Genomic DNA, 21539 nt, shown 5'->3' with positions numbered 1-21539 from the left:
AAATGGTGTGCGTGCGTGTGTAATACTGAAGTATACTTCAAGTTGAACAGGAGTAACAGGATTATATGAAATTCTATGGTGATAGTGATAGTGAGAACACAACTACCATTGGCAATCAGGTCTCGAGGAAGTTATACCTAGAAGTTGTTTAATTCTTTGAGATGGAAAGTGAAGACTTCCTTCTGGATTTCTGGAACTTTCAATAAGGAGGATTAGAGTGGAATTTCTTTGATGCATAGCAGGAGACTGGTAAAATTCTAGTTGGGCCCCCAAACTGTTGCACGTGCAATGATTTGGTCAGAATGTTGTTTTGTACTGATTTATTTTCTGTGCAGTTTATTCATTGTACCCTGCTCCTAAATCTATATAGATTAAGGGTGTTCAACTGCCAGAGGCAGTATGTTTCAGAATACCAACCACTGGAAACCGCAGGATCGGGGAGTGCTGCTGTGCTTGGCCCTACTTGCATGCTTTCCATAGGTATCTAGTTGGCCACTGTGAAAACATTATGCCACTGGATTGATGCATTGGCTTCTTCTTAAGTTCTTAAAGGTAGGATTTTAAATAGTTTTACTTACTTACTTACTAAATAAATAAATAAATGTCACAGATCATCTCCTGAAAATGCTGCCTTAATGTCACCTAGCATATATAATCTAAGGAGTGTTCGGGTGTTCAGTCATCCAAAAGTCCAGAACAATCCTCCAGACCAAAGCTAAATTTCCTAAAGACTGCTGTGGAAGTTATAAAACAGAGCTCTAGGAGGTACCAGCTATGCTATGTACAGATTCAGAACCTAATTGTTTGTGTCCACAGAGATCATGAAACGGAGCCAGATGCATCCCTGAGGAAAATATCTTGTGGTCTTAATTACAGAAGGAAGGGCAGCATCCATACTTACCATCCAATGTGGTGTCTGCAATTATGCAGAAGACTTAAGTATACTGAGCAAAAATACACAAGTAAATATGCAAATATAACAACAACAACAACAGTTAAAGAGTGTTGTGACACCTTAAATACTAACAAATATATTACGCTAAGTAACCCTGAGAAAAGGGCATGAGTCCACAAATATTTATGCCATATTAAATGTGTTAGTGTCTAGGGTTCCATAAGATTCTTTGACTATTTTTGTTGCAAGAGTTCTCCCTCTGAAAAAAAAGTGAAAATTTTACCATGGGCATTTAATGTATGGATGGCAAAGCTGCAAACAAGTAGCTATTCAGTCTCATGAAATTAGCTCTATGCTGTTGATTCCAGATCTATTTTTGATATTCAAAATTTATATACAGTATAGGCCTAATATATATATATATATCAATCAGTCAGTTTTTCATTTCCGTATGAACACCTAACTGCTGCCTCCTGTGTTGTTTTTGCTGCATTAGCAGCAACAAAGTGGTCTTTCAAGGGTGCAAGCCTGACATCACCATGGTGCATGAAAATTTTGGAAAGGTTGGGAGGTTTACCAGTGGCAGAGGTGCAATGGTTTTTCTTTTTCTTTCTTAAAATAATCTTCATTTTAGCATCACCAGTTGTGGAAGGGATAGAACTCCTTTGGTCAGCTGCCAGCTGGCACCCCATCTCAATGAATGATCAGATATAGGGCCATTATTGGAGAATGATGGAGACACCCCCCACTTTTTTTAGAGGAGGAGGAGGAGGAGGAGTTGTCTAATCTGTCTTCACGGCAAGGCTGGAGACCCTGTGGTACTCAAATGGCCATGCGGCGTCTGATGAGAGCTGCCACCTAATAACATATGGATGGTCACCAGATCCCCATAGCTGGCCTATGACAAGCACCCAAATGTTCTATATATTTGCATCCCTAAACAAACAAACAAACAAACAAACACTTCCCCTCCCACACCATTTTTTTGCCATCTGTGAATGGAGTGGTAAATTAAAGTTGGCTTTTGTTTGTTTTTAGCCTTATGCATTGTAGCATACTATTGACCATGTCGACTTAGAAATACAGATACATTTCTCCCAAGCAAGAGCGTATTTGTGGCCTTCTGCGGCTCCCGTTCAAAATAACTGAATAAAAGGGAAGGGAGATGGCTGCAGAAATTGCCCTGCTATGTCACATCTTTAATGCCCCCAATTTTCTGGGATTCTACCACGTACACATTTCTTAAGCTCAGCAAGGCCAGGAAGCTTCATCTATTACATGTTCTGTACTGTACCAGCATGTCTAGATGGGGAGCCTTGCAAGCCTCTGGTACTGAAATATGAAAAATATACAGAAAAAGAATAGTAAAAAGCATGCAGAGAGTGCAAGAAATATTCTGGTGCCAATGCTCTGCTTTAAAACTATGATATTCCTTCCCAGACAATACTTTACTGACTTTCAGAACAGAAGTAAGAGTAAACTCAGTAACAGATGCCTTTTGTTTTTCCCCTGACCTTCACAATCAGTGCTGATCGATTGACGCCTCACTTTTGTTTCCCAAAAATCAAAGTGAAATAAAACGCCTTGAGTGGAAATCAAAAGTCTTTGACATATAGCAGAAAGCTTGCTGTGCAATATTAGTACCCAACGGCAGCTCCAAATTCTTTGTTAAGAGCAACATGCTTTCACCTTGAACTTTTAAAAACAGAATCTGACGACTTAAATCATAGCAATCTTTACCATGCAAATATAATAAAACTAATGGATTGGAAAGGTTCTTTTATGGGTTGCTTTTGTACCTGAACACTTCATGGTACTTCAGGCAGTAGTAAGCTAGTACCTCTTCAGAAGGCCAGATACCTAGAGAGAGAGAGAGAGAGAGAGAAATGGTCACTTTTAAAAGAAAAGGCTCTCTTAATTTTTTAAAACCTATACTTAGATCTGTCCAAAGTGATCCTTTGTTGCACTTTTAAATATGGGCCAGGAAGTAACAGGAAAAAGTGAAATATATGCTGTTTGAGTTCTGTTCAAGAAAATAGCTATGTGTGCTCATATTTCTCCAGAATGAGTGTGTTGTGTTCCATTCTTGTTTCATACAAGAATGCCCTTTATTGATGTTGAATTCTGTTTGTCAGAGCAGCCCTAAGTGGAGACTGGGAACAGTACAGTGTGCAGCTGGGCCACAAGTCAAAGCTTATGGAAGGCACTCTGTGCCACTGAGGCCACCTGAGCCTCAAGTGACAGCAAAGGACCCAGGAGTACCCCCAAGATACGTAACCACTCCTTTAGAGGGAGGGTAACCTTATCAAGAGCAGGTTAGCTCCTACCCATCCAGTCTAGAGAACCACCCAACAGCGCCTCACCCTTATCTGGACTGAGCTTCAGTTGGCTGGCTCTCATCCAGTCCACTACTGAGGCAAGACAATGGTCCAGCATATCCATTGCCAAACCTGCAGATGTAAAGGAGAAATAGAGCTGTGCACCATCAGCTAACAAGGTACTCCAAAACTCCAGACAACCCCCCTCAGCAGCTTCATGTAAATTTTAAACAGCATAGAAGGTAACACAGAACCCTACACTGAAGGCTCCATGGGGCCAAAGAATCACCCTCTGGAAATGACTGTCCAAGTACGACCAGAACCACTGCAAAGTGGTGCCACCCACAGGGGCAGTCTTTGGTCTTTCAAATTTCAGTGCACTCTGTGAGAGGGCAAAATCTGAAGCCCCCATCTCTCGCCTTCTGTTCTGCTCAATTCACCACATCATAGTTTTTACGCCCTCCGGCGCCCCCAAGGCAGAACAGGTTACGCTGTCCTAAATCTGCCTCAGCCACCCACCCCTAACTCAGACAGCCACTCCAGAAGGATACCATGGTCGATACTGAAAGCCGTTGAGAGGTCAAGGAGGATTAACAGGGACACATTTCACCTACACATTTCTTTCACAACAGAGGTAATCATACAGGGCGCCCAAAGCAGTTTCTGTGCCAAATCTGGGCCTGGATCTTGTTTGTGACCATCTGCTTAAGAACCTCGCCCAGGAAGAGGAGATTGACAACTGGTCGGTACTTACATTGCCTGAATCCAGGGAGGGTTTATTGAAGAGTGGTTTTATCACTGCCTCCTTCAAGCAGCCAGGGACCACACCCTCTCGTAAGAAGGCATTAATCACCTCTTGGCTCTGCCAGCTGTTCCCCTCTTCACTAGCTTATATCAGTCAAGAGGAGCCAGGGTACAGAGCGCAAGCAGCCACCTTGACTGATCCAAACACCTCAAGCCTTACTAAGTGAAACTCATCCAACACAACAGGACTAGACATTGCTCTGGACACCCCTTGATATTTGTTTGCTGTAACAGGGGAGTCAAAATCCTGATGGTTGCAAGTGATTTTATCCTCAAAATGCTTTGCAAACAAATCACAGTGAGCTACCATCGGTTTTGCTGCATCCGTCAGGCCAGACCGTAAGAGGCCCTGCACTACCCAGAAAAGCTCTGTTGGATGGCACCATGAGGATGCAATAGAGGCAGCAAAGCATGCCTCCCTTGCTGTGTTCACTGTCAGTCATGACGAGCCTTGCCCCCGACATTCAACTCCATTCCGCAAGAGTTTTCTTCCATTTGTGTTCAAGCCACTTCCCAGCTTGTTTCCACACTGGAGTTCTGGAGTGTACCATGGAGCCAAGTCACTTTCTCTCAGACTAACCTAACTTACCTGTCATCAGGTTAAAATGACAATTCAGGGTTCCATGGAGAAAGGGAGAGGTACAAATATAACAAGCATACCGATTTTCACCTGATCAATCAATATGTTATGTTTTGGTATTATGAGAATGAAAGTATGTGTGAGTTGGTATAGCATGACAGTTATGAACATGGTTGGTGCATAGTTGAAATCTCATCTCAGCCAGGGACTCATACACTAGATAATCATATGCAGGAAATAGTTCTCAGCTCCCTGCATCTACAATACGATGACGACGACAGCAACAACAACAACAGCAACAGTAGTCTACAGGACTTTGCTACCACTGTATTCTGCACATTGCCTACTGCATTCTTGACACCAAAAGAATCTTAAATAGTAGTCAGAGTACCATCAATGGGCTTGACCTTTGGAAAGAAAGGCAAAGGTTCTTCCTATTACAAGAGCTTTTCCTCATTATTAGCCAATGGTTGAACTCGGGAGCCCTCTGGATCTTTCTGTTTGCATGAACGAGCACAAGGAGATGCTCATTCTTGTGCATCCAGAGGATGGTGCGAACTTGGAGCATTTGTTAGCTAAAGGGCAATCTTCATTAGCCATGGTATCATTAGGATTTAAATTATATCCTCTATGGCCTCCAGCCAGCAGAAAGGGATAATCCATACACACTACTACACTATGTTAGATCAGAGTCACATTATAGTAATGCTTTGTAGAAATCCCAGAGAAGTGAAACTAGCTTCCATAAGTCTCCCGCCCCCCCGCGAAAACTTTTCTTCAAGAGTAAGGATTATTTCTGCCAAACACCAACAAAGATGATGGGGCCATTCTTAGCTCTCAGTATGGAGGAAGCGTTATCCCACTACCCTGTTTTCCCCAAACTAGTCAGGACAACAAGTTGTCTCTGTGTTTGTTTGTATGTAGGCATATACCTACAGGATACCTTCCCGAGCTCACTATAAGTGAGCACACAGCCCAAAGAGAGTATGGTGTAAAGTGGAATTTATTTATTTTTTACATCCAGTTCTTCATCCACTATGTGAAGAACTGCTTTTCCTGAGCTCTGCCTTTCTTTGGATGCAAGCTCAGTTGAGGTTACCAGTTCCTGCGCTTCCCACCACTGTGCCATAATCGAGGACTTTCAGCTTCGACTGAGGTGCATGTGTATGAAAAATTAACTTATGCCTATCTGTAAATCGTTTTCCTCTCATAATATATATTGCAATATTGAAATGAGTGAAAGGATTATTTTGTACCTCATAACCATTAAAGGCTCAAAGTGCAAAGTCTACTCTGCCCTTTCCCAACTGCAGCAATGGTGCTAATGCCCCACTCAAGGCTAAGAAGTTCAGCCACACTGGTAGAATAACTTGAAAAACCTTCCAGCCCCCCCCCCCAGGTAGTTGCACAGTTTTGGGACTGTGTGGTATCCATCTCCCATGTCTGCCTAGAATTTGTTCCGGTGTGGATGGCTGCAATGGCAGAGAAGAGGGTCATATCAACATAAGGGAACATTTGTTGTGTGGATTGTATTCTTTGTATTTCAAACCAGTTTTTTGTTTTGTTTTGTTTTTTAAATTATCCACCAAAGCAATTTTTCATGTCTAGTAGATGTAACTCATTTAGAACCACCTGCAATCTTCCTCAAACTAACTTTCTTTATTAAAACCCTTTTTTTAAAAAAAAAACCCTCAAACTGTTCTCAGTTATGTCACAAAATACTAGCCATTGCAAGACACGTCTCAACCTTCTAGAATTTCTCTCTCACCTTGCAATTTGGAAAAATAAACTTTGCCTTTGAATGACAGGTGAGTCACTCTACCTTTTATTGGGGGACTGCCGCAAATGCAGTACAAAGTTAGCACTCCGTTCCCTGGTAGTAGCAGCTGTCATATCATCAATGGGAAAGACTGTAAACAGGTTCCTCTGAATCCACACAACAACTCAATCAGCCACTAGCTACACATAATGCACCTTTCTGCAATCCTTTAGTATTACAAAGTAACATGCTAGTAATAATTCCAGGCACAGACAGCAGCAGAAACAACAAAAAATAATAGTAGCCAGCACTCTCTCACAAACAGAGGTCTCAAATATGGAAGTACACAGCGCTACCCACTAAAGCATTAAGCTAGCAGCAAGAATACCTTTGTTAATTTTAGTAAAAGGAAAAGCTTCTCTTGCTTGAACAGGTAAGTAATCCTCTTTGATGGCTTTCAAAATAGGGATAAGCTTAACAAGCCATGTGGAGGAGTTTGCACTTTGACTTCTACTCCCTTGTACTGACCTATATTTTATAATATGCAAAGATGTAAATAGCTATAGATCAAAATGCTACCTGGATGTATGTATTCCTCATTCATCACAAAGCCTGGGAACCGTCCAGCCCATTGAAACCAACAGGAGAAATTAAACTCTTTGCAAATGTAATCAAAGGGTTTTCATTTTGGACCCAATCCAAATGAGTGTAAAATGTGCTTAAGTTCCATTGAAATCAATTAAGCTAAGCCCTATTATTCAATTCCATTTATTTGTGTTAGGGACAGCGACAACATGCTGATATGTCATATTCCTCTGGCATGTCGCCTTTGCTACATTTAAGGTAAAGGTAAAGGGACCCATGACCATTAGGTCCAGTTGTGACTGACTCTGGGGTTGCGGCGCTAATCTCGTTTTATTGGCCGAGGGAGCCGGCGTACAGCTTCCGGGTCATGTGGCCAGCATGACTAAGCTGCTTCTGGCAAACCAGAGCAGCGCACGGAAACGCTGTTTACCTTCCCGCCAGAGTGGTACCTATTTATCTACTTGCACTTTGACATGCTTTCAAACTGCTAGGTTGGCAGGAGCAGGGACCGAGCAACGGGAGCTCACCCCATTGCGGGGATTCGAACCGCCAACCTACTGATCGGCAAATCCTAGGCTCTGTGGTTTAACCCACAGCACCACCTGCGTTTACAACTGTACAAAAGTTGGAGGGCAAACATGATGCAGGATGCCTCCTGTACTCATGGAGGCTTCCTGCACAGTTTAGGTCCCTGCATAATACAGCACTTCTCCCTCTAACCCAGGCATAGGAAACTCCGGCCCTCCAGATGTTTGGGTCTACAATTCCCATCATCCCTAGCTAACAGGACCAGTGGTCAGGGATGATGGGAATTGTAGTCCCAAACATCTGGAGGGTCGGAGTTTTCCTATGCTTGCTCTAACCCGCTGATCTTTCCTTGTGTGTCCCTTTTATTTTGGCAAGCACAAGAACAAAAGAACGGCCCTGCTGGAACAGGCGAAACCAAGGCCCATCTAGTCTAGGCTACTGTTCTTACAATGGCCAACAATATGCCAAACATGATGTTGGAACCAGATATTTACTGAGATAATATCTAGTTTGCTCTTAAATTAAGCCTAACTCATTTCACTGGGGTTTAAGTGGAACTAACTTTCTCTGAATTAAAGCCAATACATATTTCAAGGTTATTCCACTTGAAAGTCTGTAAATTCTTCACTGATTATACATTGGCTTCCAGCTTTACATGTATCAAGTTAACTAGGCATTTACATTAAAGCCTTCTTTTGTATTCATACACTTCTTATTTATACCTTTCTACACACTAGACAAGCTTTCTGCTTTACACAACTTAATCTGTATATTTCCCCTTCTCCTCCATATGTTTGATATTCTAGTTTCATTCTCTCATTAAATGATTGCACTATTATTTGCACCCGCGAATGTTATAAATAGGAGCACTATAAAACCTTTGTGTGAGTACAGTAATTGTCACCTTTAAGGTCAAAACTACATAAGAGAAAATTAGATGCTGGATGAAAATCTGGCACTAAAGCAACATGATAAAGAAACCATATAATGCATGATTGTATCCTCCAAGGAATTAAACATATAAATGGTTGTGTATTTTAAATGTGGATCTGCCAGGAAAGCTCCCAAAGGCCTTCACCAGCAGAAGGTGAAGTAACAGCAATATCTTCATAAACCTCATTGAGTTAAATGGAGCTCACTCACAAGTAAGTGTGCGGAGAATTGTGACATGTTCGAAATCTTACAATTCTGAATGGATTAAACCAGTTGGCCCTCAGGAAGAGTTGTGAAATGGAAGGGGTCAGAATATATAGGTTTTAAGAAATTTTTAGAATTAAAGCTAGCTTGGTCAATTAAGGGCATACAAGGTTTTTTTTAGAAATATTCTATCTATCTATCTATCTATCTATCTATCATCTATCTATCTATCTATCTATCATCAATCTATCTATCATTTTATAGAAATACCAGTAGGAAAGCACTACTGCATTGTTAGCTGCCACACGGCAACTATAAAAGGGTTGCATTTGAAGCAGCATACAGTGCCACCAGGTATTTCAACAAAACAAAGAAAGCACAAAAGGATCCATAAACCATAAGCCTGAGTTAGTGAGGTATCATGCTTAGTGGACAGCAGAATGAGTTAAATATTCAGCAGAACTCCCATCCTATATCAGGTTCCAAAGAGAGAGCCAGTTTGATATAGTGACCAGAGCATTAGAAAAGAATTTGAGAGACAGGTCTTCAAATCCCCACACCCACAATCAACAAAGCATCAGCTGTGGTTCATCAGAACTCTAGTGTTTTGTTTTTCTTTCAACAAACAATACTTTTTGCTCAAATGGCTATTTGTGCATTGAGCTCCACACACACACACACACACACACACACACACAAATAAATAAATAAATAAATAAATGCCTAAGCGTTCCCTAGACGTGTGCAAGATGAGAAATCAAAATATTTTGCTAGCTAGGTGGTATCATACTCAAATGATATTTAGAGTTTTATTAAAGTATGTAACTCATTTCCAGCTACAAAAGCATCATGTTAAACAAACAAACAAACAAACAAACAAAAACCTAATAAATTTATATACTGCCTTTCAAACATAAAATTATTTCCAAAGAAATTTACAGATGACAAAACAGTAAAACACTGTTGCACACCACCCCAATTTCCGAGTGGTGCTTACCCAGGGTTTGTATTTCCTTTTGGGAATGAGGCACAGTAGAAACTGTGGTGCTTTTATGATATATGGTTTATTTACACATATATACAATCTGATCTTATGATTGAGGAGTTCACAGCATTAATACCCCCCAAAGGGTCTTGCTTCTCCCATAGCCACAGCCTTGGATTCTAGCAGAAATCAAATGTTGCTCTCTGACCCTGTGCTTGCTGCTTTTTTTCCAGCTTCTAGCTCACATAACAGCAAACTCAGCTCTCAAACTCAGTCTTTGTCCTTCTAACTATCTAAAAGTTGAAGGAGACGGTCCCATCCATTTGTTATCTGGCACAGAGGCCCTTTCCTTTGTTCTCTTAATGGCTGGTCACCCAGGTGGTTACCTCATCAGGAAGCTAGCCTGGCTTAATTAGATTTTAACATTTGCTAGGATTATAGGCGTCTGGCCCCCACAAACAACGCAACACAACACAACACAAATACAAGGTTCATTGGGGCAACATGAAAGATCCTTATACAAATACCCTACTTCCCCATGTGCATACGGACTTTCCTAATTTCTATTTCCTACAGTGGTGTCCTACAGAACCCATTTCCAGGGGTTCTGTAGGACACCACTCATGAGGACCCTCTGTCTTTCAAGAACTGCTTAGACCAGGTCTAAATGTTATATTTCCAAGTTTGGTGTTGGCTTGGGAACTGAGTTGTAATATTTCCAGAATTGTTTGCGTGCTATGGGGTGAAACAACAACAATGCAGTTGTTGACTACGATGCCATAAACAAACCACTGTACTGAAGAAGCACATCCCATGAAGCATGGTTAGCAGCAAAACACAACTCAATAGGTCCATATTTTTAGTGTCTTCCCTTTACAGTACAAATAAGGCCACACAGCTGATGCAAATTTACTTCCTCCCTTTGTGCCAAGTCCTTTGACAAACCATAGAGAAAGAGAGGGATAGACCAGCCTCCTCTAGACCAGCCATTCAGGCCACCACACAAACTGCTTGGGTGTTATGTGATACCTTTGCAGCACAGCAAAAAGCTAGCAGTGATGGGGCTTCTCCCTTGAGAAAGTGTTCCACTGCTGTGGTGCTATGACCCCAAAGGCCTTCTCCTGCACTCCCAGCTGCTGCATCTCAGACATGGAGAAGAGCCCCTGAGGTCAGTCTAAGTCAGGGCTAGCGATTGTGGTGCCCCCCAGACTACAATTCAGCCCCAGCCAGCATGACTAGTGATTAGGGATGATGGAAGCTGAGGTTAAGTAATATCTTGAGAGCATCACATTGGCCTTAGTAGACATTCAGTAGACGTTCAGTAGAGATACAGAAGATGGTCCTTAGTAGACTTTCATTTTACATTCGGCAGTACTTTCCCTTATCACTGTGAATCTTAATACATATACAATGAATACATGATCACTCCTCCCATTTCCCAGGTTTTAGACCAGAAAGCAAAAGAAATATATATAATAGTGTCAAAGAGAGATTGCCACCTTCATGTACCCTGGGAATAGCCGTAAGTACCGTAACACAAAGCAAACTAGAGAAATTGAAGCACATCTCTCTACGTTTCCTTCTCTGTTTGTCTTTTATACAACCCTCTTTCAATCTAAAGCTGAATTTATGAGATTCTGATCACCGAAAAATATGTATAAACAGCTGGCAGAGACCTTCAGCTTGGCCAAAATGGTCTCGGTACTCTCTATCTCAACAGGCTTTCAGCTTCATTATTATTCACGGCCAGGAGGAAAACATGATGGTTTGCAATCTGCAAATTTCTTTTACAGCACAAACTTAAGAAGGCCTGTGGAACTGTGATGGAAATACAGTAGCAAGTAAAAAACTATAGATGCTCCGAAATCCAGGCTATATGGCAGCGCTGTCAAATTGTACAAGGCTGCCTGTATTATTGTCTTTACCACCTTTTTTGTGTCAACTGAATGAATTTTGATTTCGTTTTCCTTACCCAGTTTTCAAATAATCATTAAAAATTAAACAACATGGGGACAAGCCTTTTGTGATTACAGCCTTCACTCTCCAGCAACAAGCTGGATCTATGAATTTACGTACTATTGTAGATGTAAATTGCAAAAATTTTACATTCAACTATATTAAAACATCTATTCCAAAAAATGATTACCAGTTGTGAAAAGCAGACAGGCTTATCACTTGCTGTCAGTTGTTCATGTCTAGTTAAGCAATAATGTGCTAAAACTGCTCTTTTGTTTTGTGGAAGAATTTTGGCAATAGAAGAAATGAACACTCGTTTAATAAAAACTCAGGCTGCCTTTTGCTTTGATGGAGGAAGCAGCTGCCTGTTTTCATTTGCTGCAGAGCAGCAAAACCCATCAATATAATAAGCAGCTTAGATGCATCCATCCACAGCATCTGTAAGGATATAGGGCTATTCGCTCAAAACCAATCCTTGGTTTAATTTTAACAAAGATGTGTCTGACATATTTGAAAAATGCATTATAATAGTGTTTTGGGTTTGGGGGGTTTTTTTTGTTTTTTTGAAATACTAGCAATTTCTCTTTTCTTTTTAAATACTTTCCACAGATTTATGAGAAGGGAAGCGGGTGTATCTGAGCGATGGGAATGATAAAACACACTGCAGCAACAATCTCCAATACAGGTCTCTCTCTAAGAAAAATGCAAACATGGAACATTAAGAGCTTGCCTGCTACTTCATATTCTCTTTTCCTCTCTTCAAAATTGCGCGGGGGGGGGGGGAGCCTTTAAGCCTATTGATATTGTTTGTGCAACACATACAGAAGCAGACGGAAAAGCGTAAGACTATGAAACAATAACCAAAAATATGAAGGGTTACATACTTTGCTCCAGTTCTTTTGTTACGTTAGCAATTGTAATTACGTGACTCATTATCCCCAAATATATTTGCAATTTGTTTTAACTGCGAAGTTTGAGCAAAGGAAAAAGAACCACCCCACACACAGCAACTTTCAGCAGCAAAACTGAAGAAAAATCACACCATGATACTCAGTTCTGAAATACATACAGCTAGAGCCTGTCAATGAAACATTCATGTGTGTATTTTACTTCTTCTATTGTCCATCAACTTAAACTTCACTTGGAGTTGTTATGCTGTACATTTAAGCTATTAAAATTCCGAGATGTTATTATTTTTGTGCTGTCCAATATTCTAAGACCTTTCTAAGCTGAGCTTTTAGATGATTTGCACATTAACGGAGAAGTCAGATAATTCTTAATCCTCCTTTCTCAGATCCAATAATGGATAAGGAAGCATCTTAGCATGATCAACTAGCAATCTGCCTAGCTAGAGTGGTAGTATACCTGAATTTAGGATTAGCCATCGGTTTCCCCCCTATTTTAAATGAGCACTCATTTTGAGAAGTGAAGTGGGAATGTTTTCTATGATAGCTAAAGTGATAGCTGTTTCCATTTAAACATGCAGTCATGAATTCTAGGTATGCTTGTTCACATTCTGTGCAGAGAATTCTGCAGAGTAACAAGAATGTCTTAAAGCGTTCAGGTAAATAACTACTTTCCTTACCAACAATCTTAATAGCTGATGAATACAGTTCCAATTATTTAAATCCTGGTCAAAACAGACATCTAACTTTTCAAATTTACTGGCTTTTCCCTTTGCACCTTCATTTTTGGAGGCAATAAATGGTAAATAATACTCCCTATTGTGCACATAGGGTTGTGTTCTAATCGCATCCCCCCCCAAGTGTAAGTCAAATATTGTTTCCGACTAACTATGATCTAGCAACAGGGATACATGCACAGAAATAGGCTTTATTTAAACAAATTTATAATCCACTTTTAGGGAGCTCTTCACAAAGTAGCTTACACATTCATAAAAAGTGCATTGATCTGTTGCAATGGGGGTTTCAGCAGCCTGCTCTATGTTTGGGACTTGGATCAAGCAACCTGGCTGCATACCAGGTACAGCCATCAGGCACAGGTTGGTAAATTATCATTGTGAAGGACAGAGTGAATTCTCTTGAGTAAGATGGGAACACCCTAGACACTCTCTTCTCATGCCAAATGACACTTATATTCTCCTGCCCCATAAAGTCTGTTAGTATCGTTAGCTCAGTAATAATCATACAGTCTTCTCCTATGCTCTCTGTCTAGACTGTGGCTGAAGTCCATATAGAGCAATAGATGAGTTCTCAATCCTTGGCAAGTATGTCCTATGTGGAAAAGGGAACACAGTCTTCTTGCTCGGCATAGCAGCCATGGAGCTAGCCAACTTTACTCATGTTGGTTGACTCAGTGGCTGGGCGAGGGGCTCTAAGTCTTGAGTATTTGGAGATGAGCAGCTCTAGTTTGCTGAGCTTCACATAAGCCTCTTCTCACCCCTAAATCTCTGCTCTGTATACAAATTGGTGTTGGAATAATAATAATAAAAAATACCCTTCTATAGGACCCCTCTAAAGTAGCAAATTGGATATCTTCCTAAGGTCACCTTAATTGGCCATTTACACATCTGAATATAAGTGTGTGTGTGTTCCAGTCATGACAAAGAGGTAAAATTTATTGATGCCTTCAACAATTGTGCCCTAGAACACTAAGCAACCCTAGACTTAAACTTAAGTTGTGTCCAGGTGCGAGATGTAAGTGTGCTGAACCATTGGCTAACAAGGGAGTCAAAGGTGTGCTAAAGGAGGTTATGGAGATTTCAGAGAAGCTGAATGAATGCTTTGCTTCTGTTCTCACAGCGGAAGGTCTACCTTTCTTTTAAATCGGAACCACTGAAGGTGGTGAATGTACTGTGTGAGTGCCTGGAGGCATTCGGAAGATGGATGGCAGCTAACAGATTGAGGCTGAATCCTGACAAGACAGAAGTATTGTTTCTGGGGGACAGAGGGCAGGCAAGTGTGGTCCTGAATGGGGTAACTGTGCCCCTGAAGGACCAGGTGTGCAGCCTGGGAGTCATTTTGGCCTCACAGCTGTCCATGGAGTCACAGGTTAATTCTGTGTCCAGGGCATCTGTGTCTACCAGCTGCATCCGGTACGCCAGCAGAGACCCTACCTGCATGTGCACTGTCATGCCAGAGTGGTATATGCGCCGGTTATCTCCTGCTTGGACTACTGCAATGCGTTCTACATGGGGCTAACTTTGAAAACTGGTGACTGAGAGCAGCCACCAAGACCATATAGTACCAGTCCTGAAAGACCCACATTGGCTCCCAGTACATTTCTGAGCACAATCCAAAGTGTTGGTGCTTACCTTTAGAGCCCTAAATGACCTTGGCCTGTATATCTGAAGCAGTGTCTCTCCCCCCCCCCCCCCGCATTGTTCAGCTTGGACACTGAGATCCAGTACTGAGGGCCTTCTGGCGGTTCCCACACTGCAAGAAGGGAAGCTACAGGGAACCAGGCAGAGGGTCTTTTCGGTAGTGGCGCCTGCCTTGTGGAATGCCCTCCCATCAGATGTCAACAAAATAAACAACTAACTGACTTTTAGAAGACATATGAAGGCAGCCCTGTATATGGAAGCTTTTTAAGGTTTAATGTTTTACTATGTTTTTATATGTGCTGGAAGTAGCCCAGAGGCGCATCCTAGTCAGGTGAGCAGGGCACAAATTAACGATGACAACAACAATTTATTATTTCCCTCTGTCTGAAATAACTTTTGCAGTAAGTAAGTCTGAGGACCTGAGGCAAAGAATGGTGACCTAATAGACAAAATAAAAACTGACTGGGTCCAGATGGCATCCACCTAAGAGTTCTCAAAGAATTCAGTGTGAAATTGCTGATTATCTAACAAAAATACGTAACCTAAGGACTGCAAGGTGGCCAATATAATGCCGATTTATAAAAAAAGGAATCCAGGTTAGATCTTGGAAATTACAGCCTTGTTAGGCTGTCTGTCCTGGGAAAACTGGTGGAAAATATTGTTAAAGATAAAATAACCAAGTATATAGAAGAGAAAGCCTCGCTGAAGCAGAGGCAGCATGGCTTCTGCGAGAGTAAGTCCTGCTTCGCTAACCTATTAGAGTTCTGTGAGAGTGTGAACAAGCAAATAGATACGAGTAATTTGGTTGACATAGTGTACTTTCCGTTACTGAAAGAGAATGTGATGAAAATGTTTTATAGATGGTATATGACACCTGTAAAATTAGCAAAGATGTATAAGGTAGATAACAAATGTTGGAAATGCAAAGAAAAAGAAGGGACGTTCTTTCATCAATGGTGGGAATGTAAGAAAGTGAGAAGCTTTTGGGAAATGATATATAATGAGATGAAAAAAATGTTAAGATATACTTTTGTGAAAAAACCTGAAGCTTTTCTTTTAGGGATTGTAGGAAAGGACATAAGAAGAAAGGACTGTAAGCTTTTCCAATACGCAGTAACGGCAGCCAGAATTGTGTTGGCCCAGAAGTGGAAACAAGAGGAGACACCGACGATAGAAGAATGGAGATTAAAATTGACAGACTATGCAGAACTGGATAAATTAACTGGGAAAATTAGATATAGTAAAGATCAAAAGTTCATCGAGGACTGGGAAAAATTTGTGGACTATCTGAAAAATACATGTGGTGTTAACACAACGCTAGCGGGATTTCAAGAGGCACTGTAAAAAACAAATAAGTATTGTTTATTAGAAATAATAGGAGTAAGGAGGAACATTGGCAATACGAAAGAAGGGAATGTGTATTAAAGGTATAAATATGGATGATTGTCAGAGACGCTGAAGGAAGTCCAAAACAGTCATAATTTGTTGTATTCGGGATAAAATGTATAATTGGATGAAAACTAATAAAACTTATTAAAAAAAAAAGACATAGTGTACTTTCAAAAAGCTTTTGACAAAGTACCTCACTAAAGACTCCTGAGTAAGCTTAGCAGTCATGGAATAAGAAGAGAGATCCTCTTGTGGATCAGGAACTGGAGTAGAAATAAATGTAGAGTTTGCCCAATGGAGAGATGTAGAAAGTGGGGGCCCCAAGGATTGGTATTGGGATCTGTGCCTTTAATCTGTTCATAACCCATCTAGCGTTAGGGGTGTGAGTGGTGTGGTGGCCAAGTTTGCTGATGATCCTAAACTATTCAGAGTTGTGATATATATGTATAAAAAAGGATTGCAAAGACTTGCAAAATGACTTCTCCTAACCGAGTAAATGAGTAATAAAATGGCAAATGTAATACATTGTAAACAAGCATAAAGTGACTCATTTCAGGACAAAAACATTAATTTCACATGTACACTCATAGGATCCAAACCGGCAGTGACTGACCAAGAAAGAGACCTTGGGGTTAGTCAGTGCTAAGAAAGCATTAGAGGAAATTGAAGAATTTGGACAAGTAGCAGGTTTTAAATTAAACAGAAAAACAGACATTAACAGACAAGATACTAAGCTTTTCCTATATGCAACAACCGCAGCAAGAATTTTATTAGCGCAGAAGTGGAAACAAGAGGAATTACCGAGAAAGGAAGAATGGCAATTGAAGTTAATGGAGTATGCGGAACTGGCCAAAATGATGGGAAGAATCCGAGAACAGCAGGACCAGAAGTTCATCAAGGACTGGACTAAATTTGTAAATTATTTGAAAGACAACTGTATTCAATCAAACACGTTGGTAGGATTGCAAGAAGCTTTGTAAGGAAAGGCATAAAAATCACTGCAGAGAAGAATAAGAAAATATAATGCTTTGATGTTTTTGATTTGAAAGCAATGGTTAAGTAGTGAAAACACAGAAATTTGAAATGAAAGGCAGAAAATCATAAGGAAGTTCTGAAGGAAGTCATGGCCAAATTGTATAATATAAGAGGAGAGATTGTAATGGAAAGCATTATTGTAAAATTAATAAAAATGATATGGCAAAAAAAGAAAGAGACCTTGGGGTCATAGTGTATAGTTCAGTGAAGATGTTGACCCAGTGTGTGGTAGCTATGAAAATGTATTTTCCATTCTAGGTTTCATTGGAAAAAGAAGACTGCCAATATCATAACGTGGCTATACAAATCTACGGTGTGACTGCATTTAGAATACCGTGTACAGTTCTGGTCACCTCAAGTCAAAAAGGATATCTTAGAGTTTGAAAAGGTTCAGAAGAGGGCAGCCGGAACGATTAAGGAAATGGAGTAACTCACATATTAGGAATGGTTGCAGCATTTAAGGCTGATTGTCTAGACAGATGACTTAATGATTTTAATGCCTGTTGTAGCAATTGTAATGTGCTATGCCAGATGCTATGTGGTTTTTAATTGTATTTTCATTGCTTCTTTTATGTACTATATTGTATTAAAAATTGCATTCCACTGAATACAAACTTTAATACAATAAAATCAATAAAATACAATTGAAATTAATATGAATATTTAATATGGGCATGCCACGGACCACCTGAATAAAGCTCTACAGACCACGGTTTGGGAATCCTTGGTTTAGAGAGTTCTTAAAATCTAGAAGGTATGCTTTAGTACACTTAACATTAGCTAGAAGATACTACGTACTTCCCATCATTCTAAGGAACTCAGAGCAGTGTATGCTGTCACTTTCTCCATTGATCCTCACCACAATCATGTGAGGTAGACTGGCCTGAAACCAAAATTCATGGCTGACTGTCAAAGTAAATAGTGATAGTAGAAGACAAGTATTAAACCATTATTAAAGGCTTGACTCATTCATCGTATCAATAATAAGTTAAGCCAAAGTAGTCTGGGTAGATGAAGGGCCAAAATAGAATAGCAGTGGATTGCAGTGTGAGTGAAGGGCTTTTAAAACGTTTCGCTCCCATGCCAACATCTCAATGAAGATTGTTCACTCCCACCTGCCACTAGTGCCAGTAGTAACTTCTTTCCCGGTGCAAATGACAGTTTTGAAGTGGGGGTTGTTAGGAACTTGGAATCAGGTAGAAAGATCAACTAGTTATGCTGTTGTCCTGATCTGAGGTGATCCCCACAGCTGTCATTTAACACTTTCCTGAAAAGATCGGCCACACTGTACTTTTAATACAATGCATAAAGGTAAAGGTAAAAGGACCCCTGACCATTAGGTCCAGTCATGGCTGACTCTGGGGTTGCGGCGCTCATCTCGCTTTATTGGCCGAGGGAGCCGGCGTACAGCTTCTGGGTCATGTGGGCAGCATGACTAAGCCGCTTCTGGCGAACCAGAGCAGTGCACAGAAATGCCATTTACCTTCCCGCCAGAGCGGTACCTATTTATCTACTTCCACTTTGACGTGCTTCGAACTGCTAGGTTGGCAGGAGCAGGGACTGAGCAACAGGAGCTCACCCCGTCGCGGGGGCCGCCGACCTTCTGATCGGCAAGTCCTAGGCTCTGTGGTTTAACCCACAGCGCCACCCACGTCCCAATACAATGCATAGCTTGGCCCAAAGAAGTGGCTACTTAACTCTTTCCTTGGAAATCAGTTTTCAGCACAAAGTTGCTCTATCCAAGCTGCTTTTCCACTCTTGGAGGGAGATGTAGAAGACATGGGGATTCTGTGTTTTCCCCAGCAAGAAAGATGGTTGGGGAGAGTAGTTTTTGAGCTGAAAAGAGACAGGCGGGAGAGAGTTAAGCAGTCTCTATCTGCAAAACTTCCCAGACCTGGAAGGAAGATTCACTGAAGATAGCAAACATACATAGGATTGCATAGTTACAGGTTGCAATCCTATACAATACATGTCTACTCAGAAGTAAGTCCCATTGAATTCAGCAGGGTTTACTCCCAGGTAAGTGGATATATGATTAGAGACTCAGCATCCATTGAGGCTGCTTTATTTTTTTCTTTAGGATTCAAAAAAAAAAAAAAGAATCGCACTGACTCTCAGTTGCAAAAAACATTATTTTCCACATTATAGCTTTACAAGCCTGGAAATGTAAAACATCTTGCTGTATGTGTTGTTTTTTACGTTAACAGTAATTCCTAAAAGGTGGGAGCTGAATTATGCTCTGATCTTTAGTCAAACTAAGCCCCCTGATCTATTGACTGAACTACAGTTGCACTAACTTGAAATATGGCCCCTCAAATGGTTAAAGGCTGAATGTGATAATTTAACCTTCTATGTTCTTTTCCATAGTGATTATATATAATGTATATTGCAGAATCAGGTTTTTGAATTCCTTGCCATCTTAGAAATACACCCCGAACTCTAGCGATAGCAGAGTGTATGACTCCTTATTTTATACAGATCTCATCCCCATAAGGTCGTGTACCTCAAATATTTAGCAGACAAGATCATTTGACAGTTAGGTTATGCTTCTCTAAATGAGTTTCTGGTTTTAAAATGAAAAGATGGGTGTCCATTCTTCTGAAAAGTAAGCTCCTTTCTTCATGATTAAACAGACCTCTCTATTGCACTGTCATAAACTTTTCTGCTGTCATTGAATTGATCCCCCTTTAATAATAGGGGAAATATTATTCCTATTAATTCTGACACTTTGGGTTCCATCTCTTGTAATTAGCAGCCAACAACAATGTTCCACACTGCTGTTTTGTGCTGAAAATTCAATCATAATAAATAATGAAAATTCTGTTGTTTCAGAGAGAGGATGGGGAAAAAAATCAAGCAAAATATATACAATTTGCGTGTGCGCACACACACAACATGATATTGAAAAAGGTAATTTACTATGTATTCTTTTCTGAGACTATGTGGATTGTCTGCTGTCTGGAATAGGAATGAAATCTCGCCTTTGGTATTTCTCCGAGACTGTGATAGCTCAGTTGTCTGCCTCCAAAATGCCAAGATAGGGGAATCTCATCAACCAGAGACCAGCTACATGATGGGCAGTTAATAGATATATCAAACCTTAGGATATATGCTAAGCTGAAGAGATGATTGGTCGCTTGATATACTGATTGATTAGCATAGGGAGAATGGGTTTCTTCTTGACAACCTAAGATTATGCTTCAGCTAAGCTCAAATTGCTTACACCTCTTCTATTGGGTTTAAAATTACAGCCCTGTCATCTAAAACCTCTCTTCAATGAAATTTTTACCATATATAAAAATTAAAGGGGGGAAAAGAAAGTAGGAGTATTGGATAAGAGTAAATGGGAGAGATACATTTCCCACTACTGTTGTTGCTACCACTAGAAAAACCTGATAAGTAAATCCACTTGAGAGAAAAAACACACACCATGCACTCAGCAAACTATCACAGAGCCCTATATAATAGTTTGGAGGAAGGAGGTGAAGGGGAAGAAGGAAAAGAGGTTCAGGATTCAAAGGAGGCTTCCAGGTGGAGCGATTGTCAGGCATTAAGCACACTAATTTGCGGCACCCAAAACTTGCAAAATAGAAGAGCTGTGTCAAGACCCATGCCAATTCCCGCTAGTCCAGGTGAACATCAGAAAATTAGTAGCATCACACAGGAAGCATATTCCAAATTGGTTTGTCTTCAGGGATTATAGAGCACAAGTCTGCATAAAGTGCCCCAACCAACTATGAATTATATACAACTATGCCATACAGTTGTACCTTGGTTTTCGAACAGCTTAGTTCATGAACAACTGGGAACTCGAATGTCACAACCCCGGAAGTAGGTGTTTGCAAACTTCGCCTCAGAAGGCGAACATCCGGCACAGCTTCTGATTGGCTGCAGGTTGCTCCTGCAGCCAATCAGAGGCCATGCCTTGGTTTCCGAACATTTCAGAATTCGAATGGACTTCCGAAACACATTATGTTCGAAAACCAAGGTACGACTGTACTCAGAGCACACACATTGAATTAATGGACATGACTGAATTAAGTCAATTATCTCAATGTGTGTTTTCTCAGTAGTCATTAATAGTAATGGCTAATGTAATTTCAGTGGGTCTACTCTGAGGGAAGTTTAGATACACAATCCCACGTCCTTAACGTTTGCTTGAAATATACTGGTATCAGGATAGAGCTACACATTACAATGGCAGCACCATGTTAATTTTCTGTCAGCTTAGGGTGTCCTCATTACATAAACTCATAACCACAAAATTTGAAAGGGCGTTGTAGCA

At 40.6% G+C, this 21539-nt stretch overlaps 1 protein-coding gene across 2 annotated transcripts in view; it reads right to left on the bottom strand.

The window, feature by feature from the left end:
• Nucleotides 1-21539, bottom strand: part of CAMKMT (calmodulin-lysine N-methyltransferase) — a 248869-nt gene that overhangs the window by 48886 nt on the left and 178444 nt on the right. For both annotated transcript variants that reach the window (XM_053383366.1, XM_053383367.1), the window contains one exon: nt 2695-2755. In XM_053383366.1, the coding sequence (XP_053239341.1) occupies nt 2695-2755 (61 nt within the window). The remainder of the gene's footprint in view (nt 1-2694; nt 2756-21539) is intronic.

Source organism: Podarcis raffonei, chromosome 3 (assembly GCF_027172205.1).
Source record: "Podarcis raffonei isolate rPodRaf1 chromosome 3, rPodRaf1.pri, whole genome shotgun sequence".
Taxonomy (NCBI): domain Eukaryota; kingdom Metazoa; phylum Chordata; class Lepidosauria; order Squamata; family Lacertidae; genus Podarcis; species Podarcis raffonei.
This window is presented reverse-complemented; position numbering and strand designations above follow the sequence as displayed.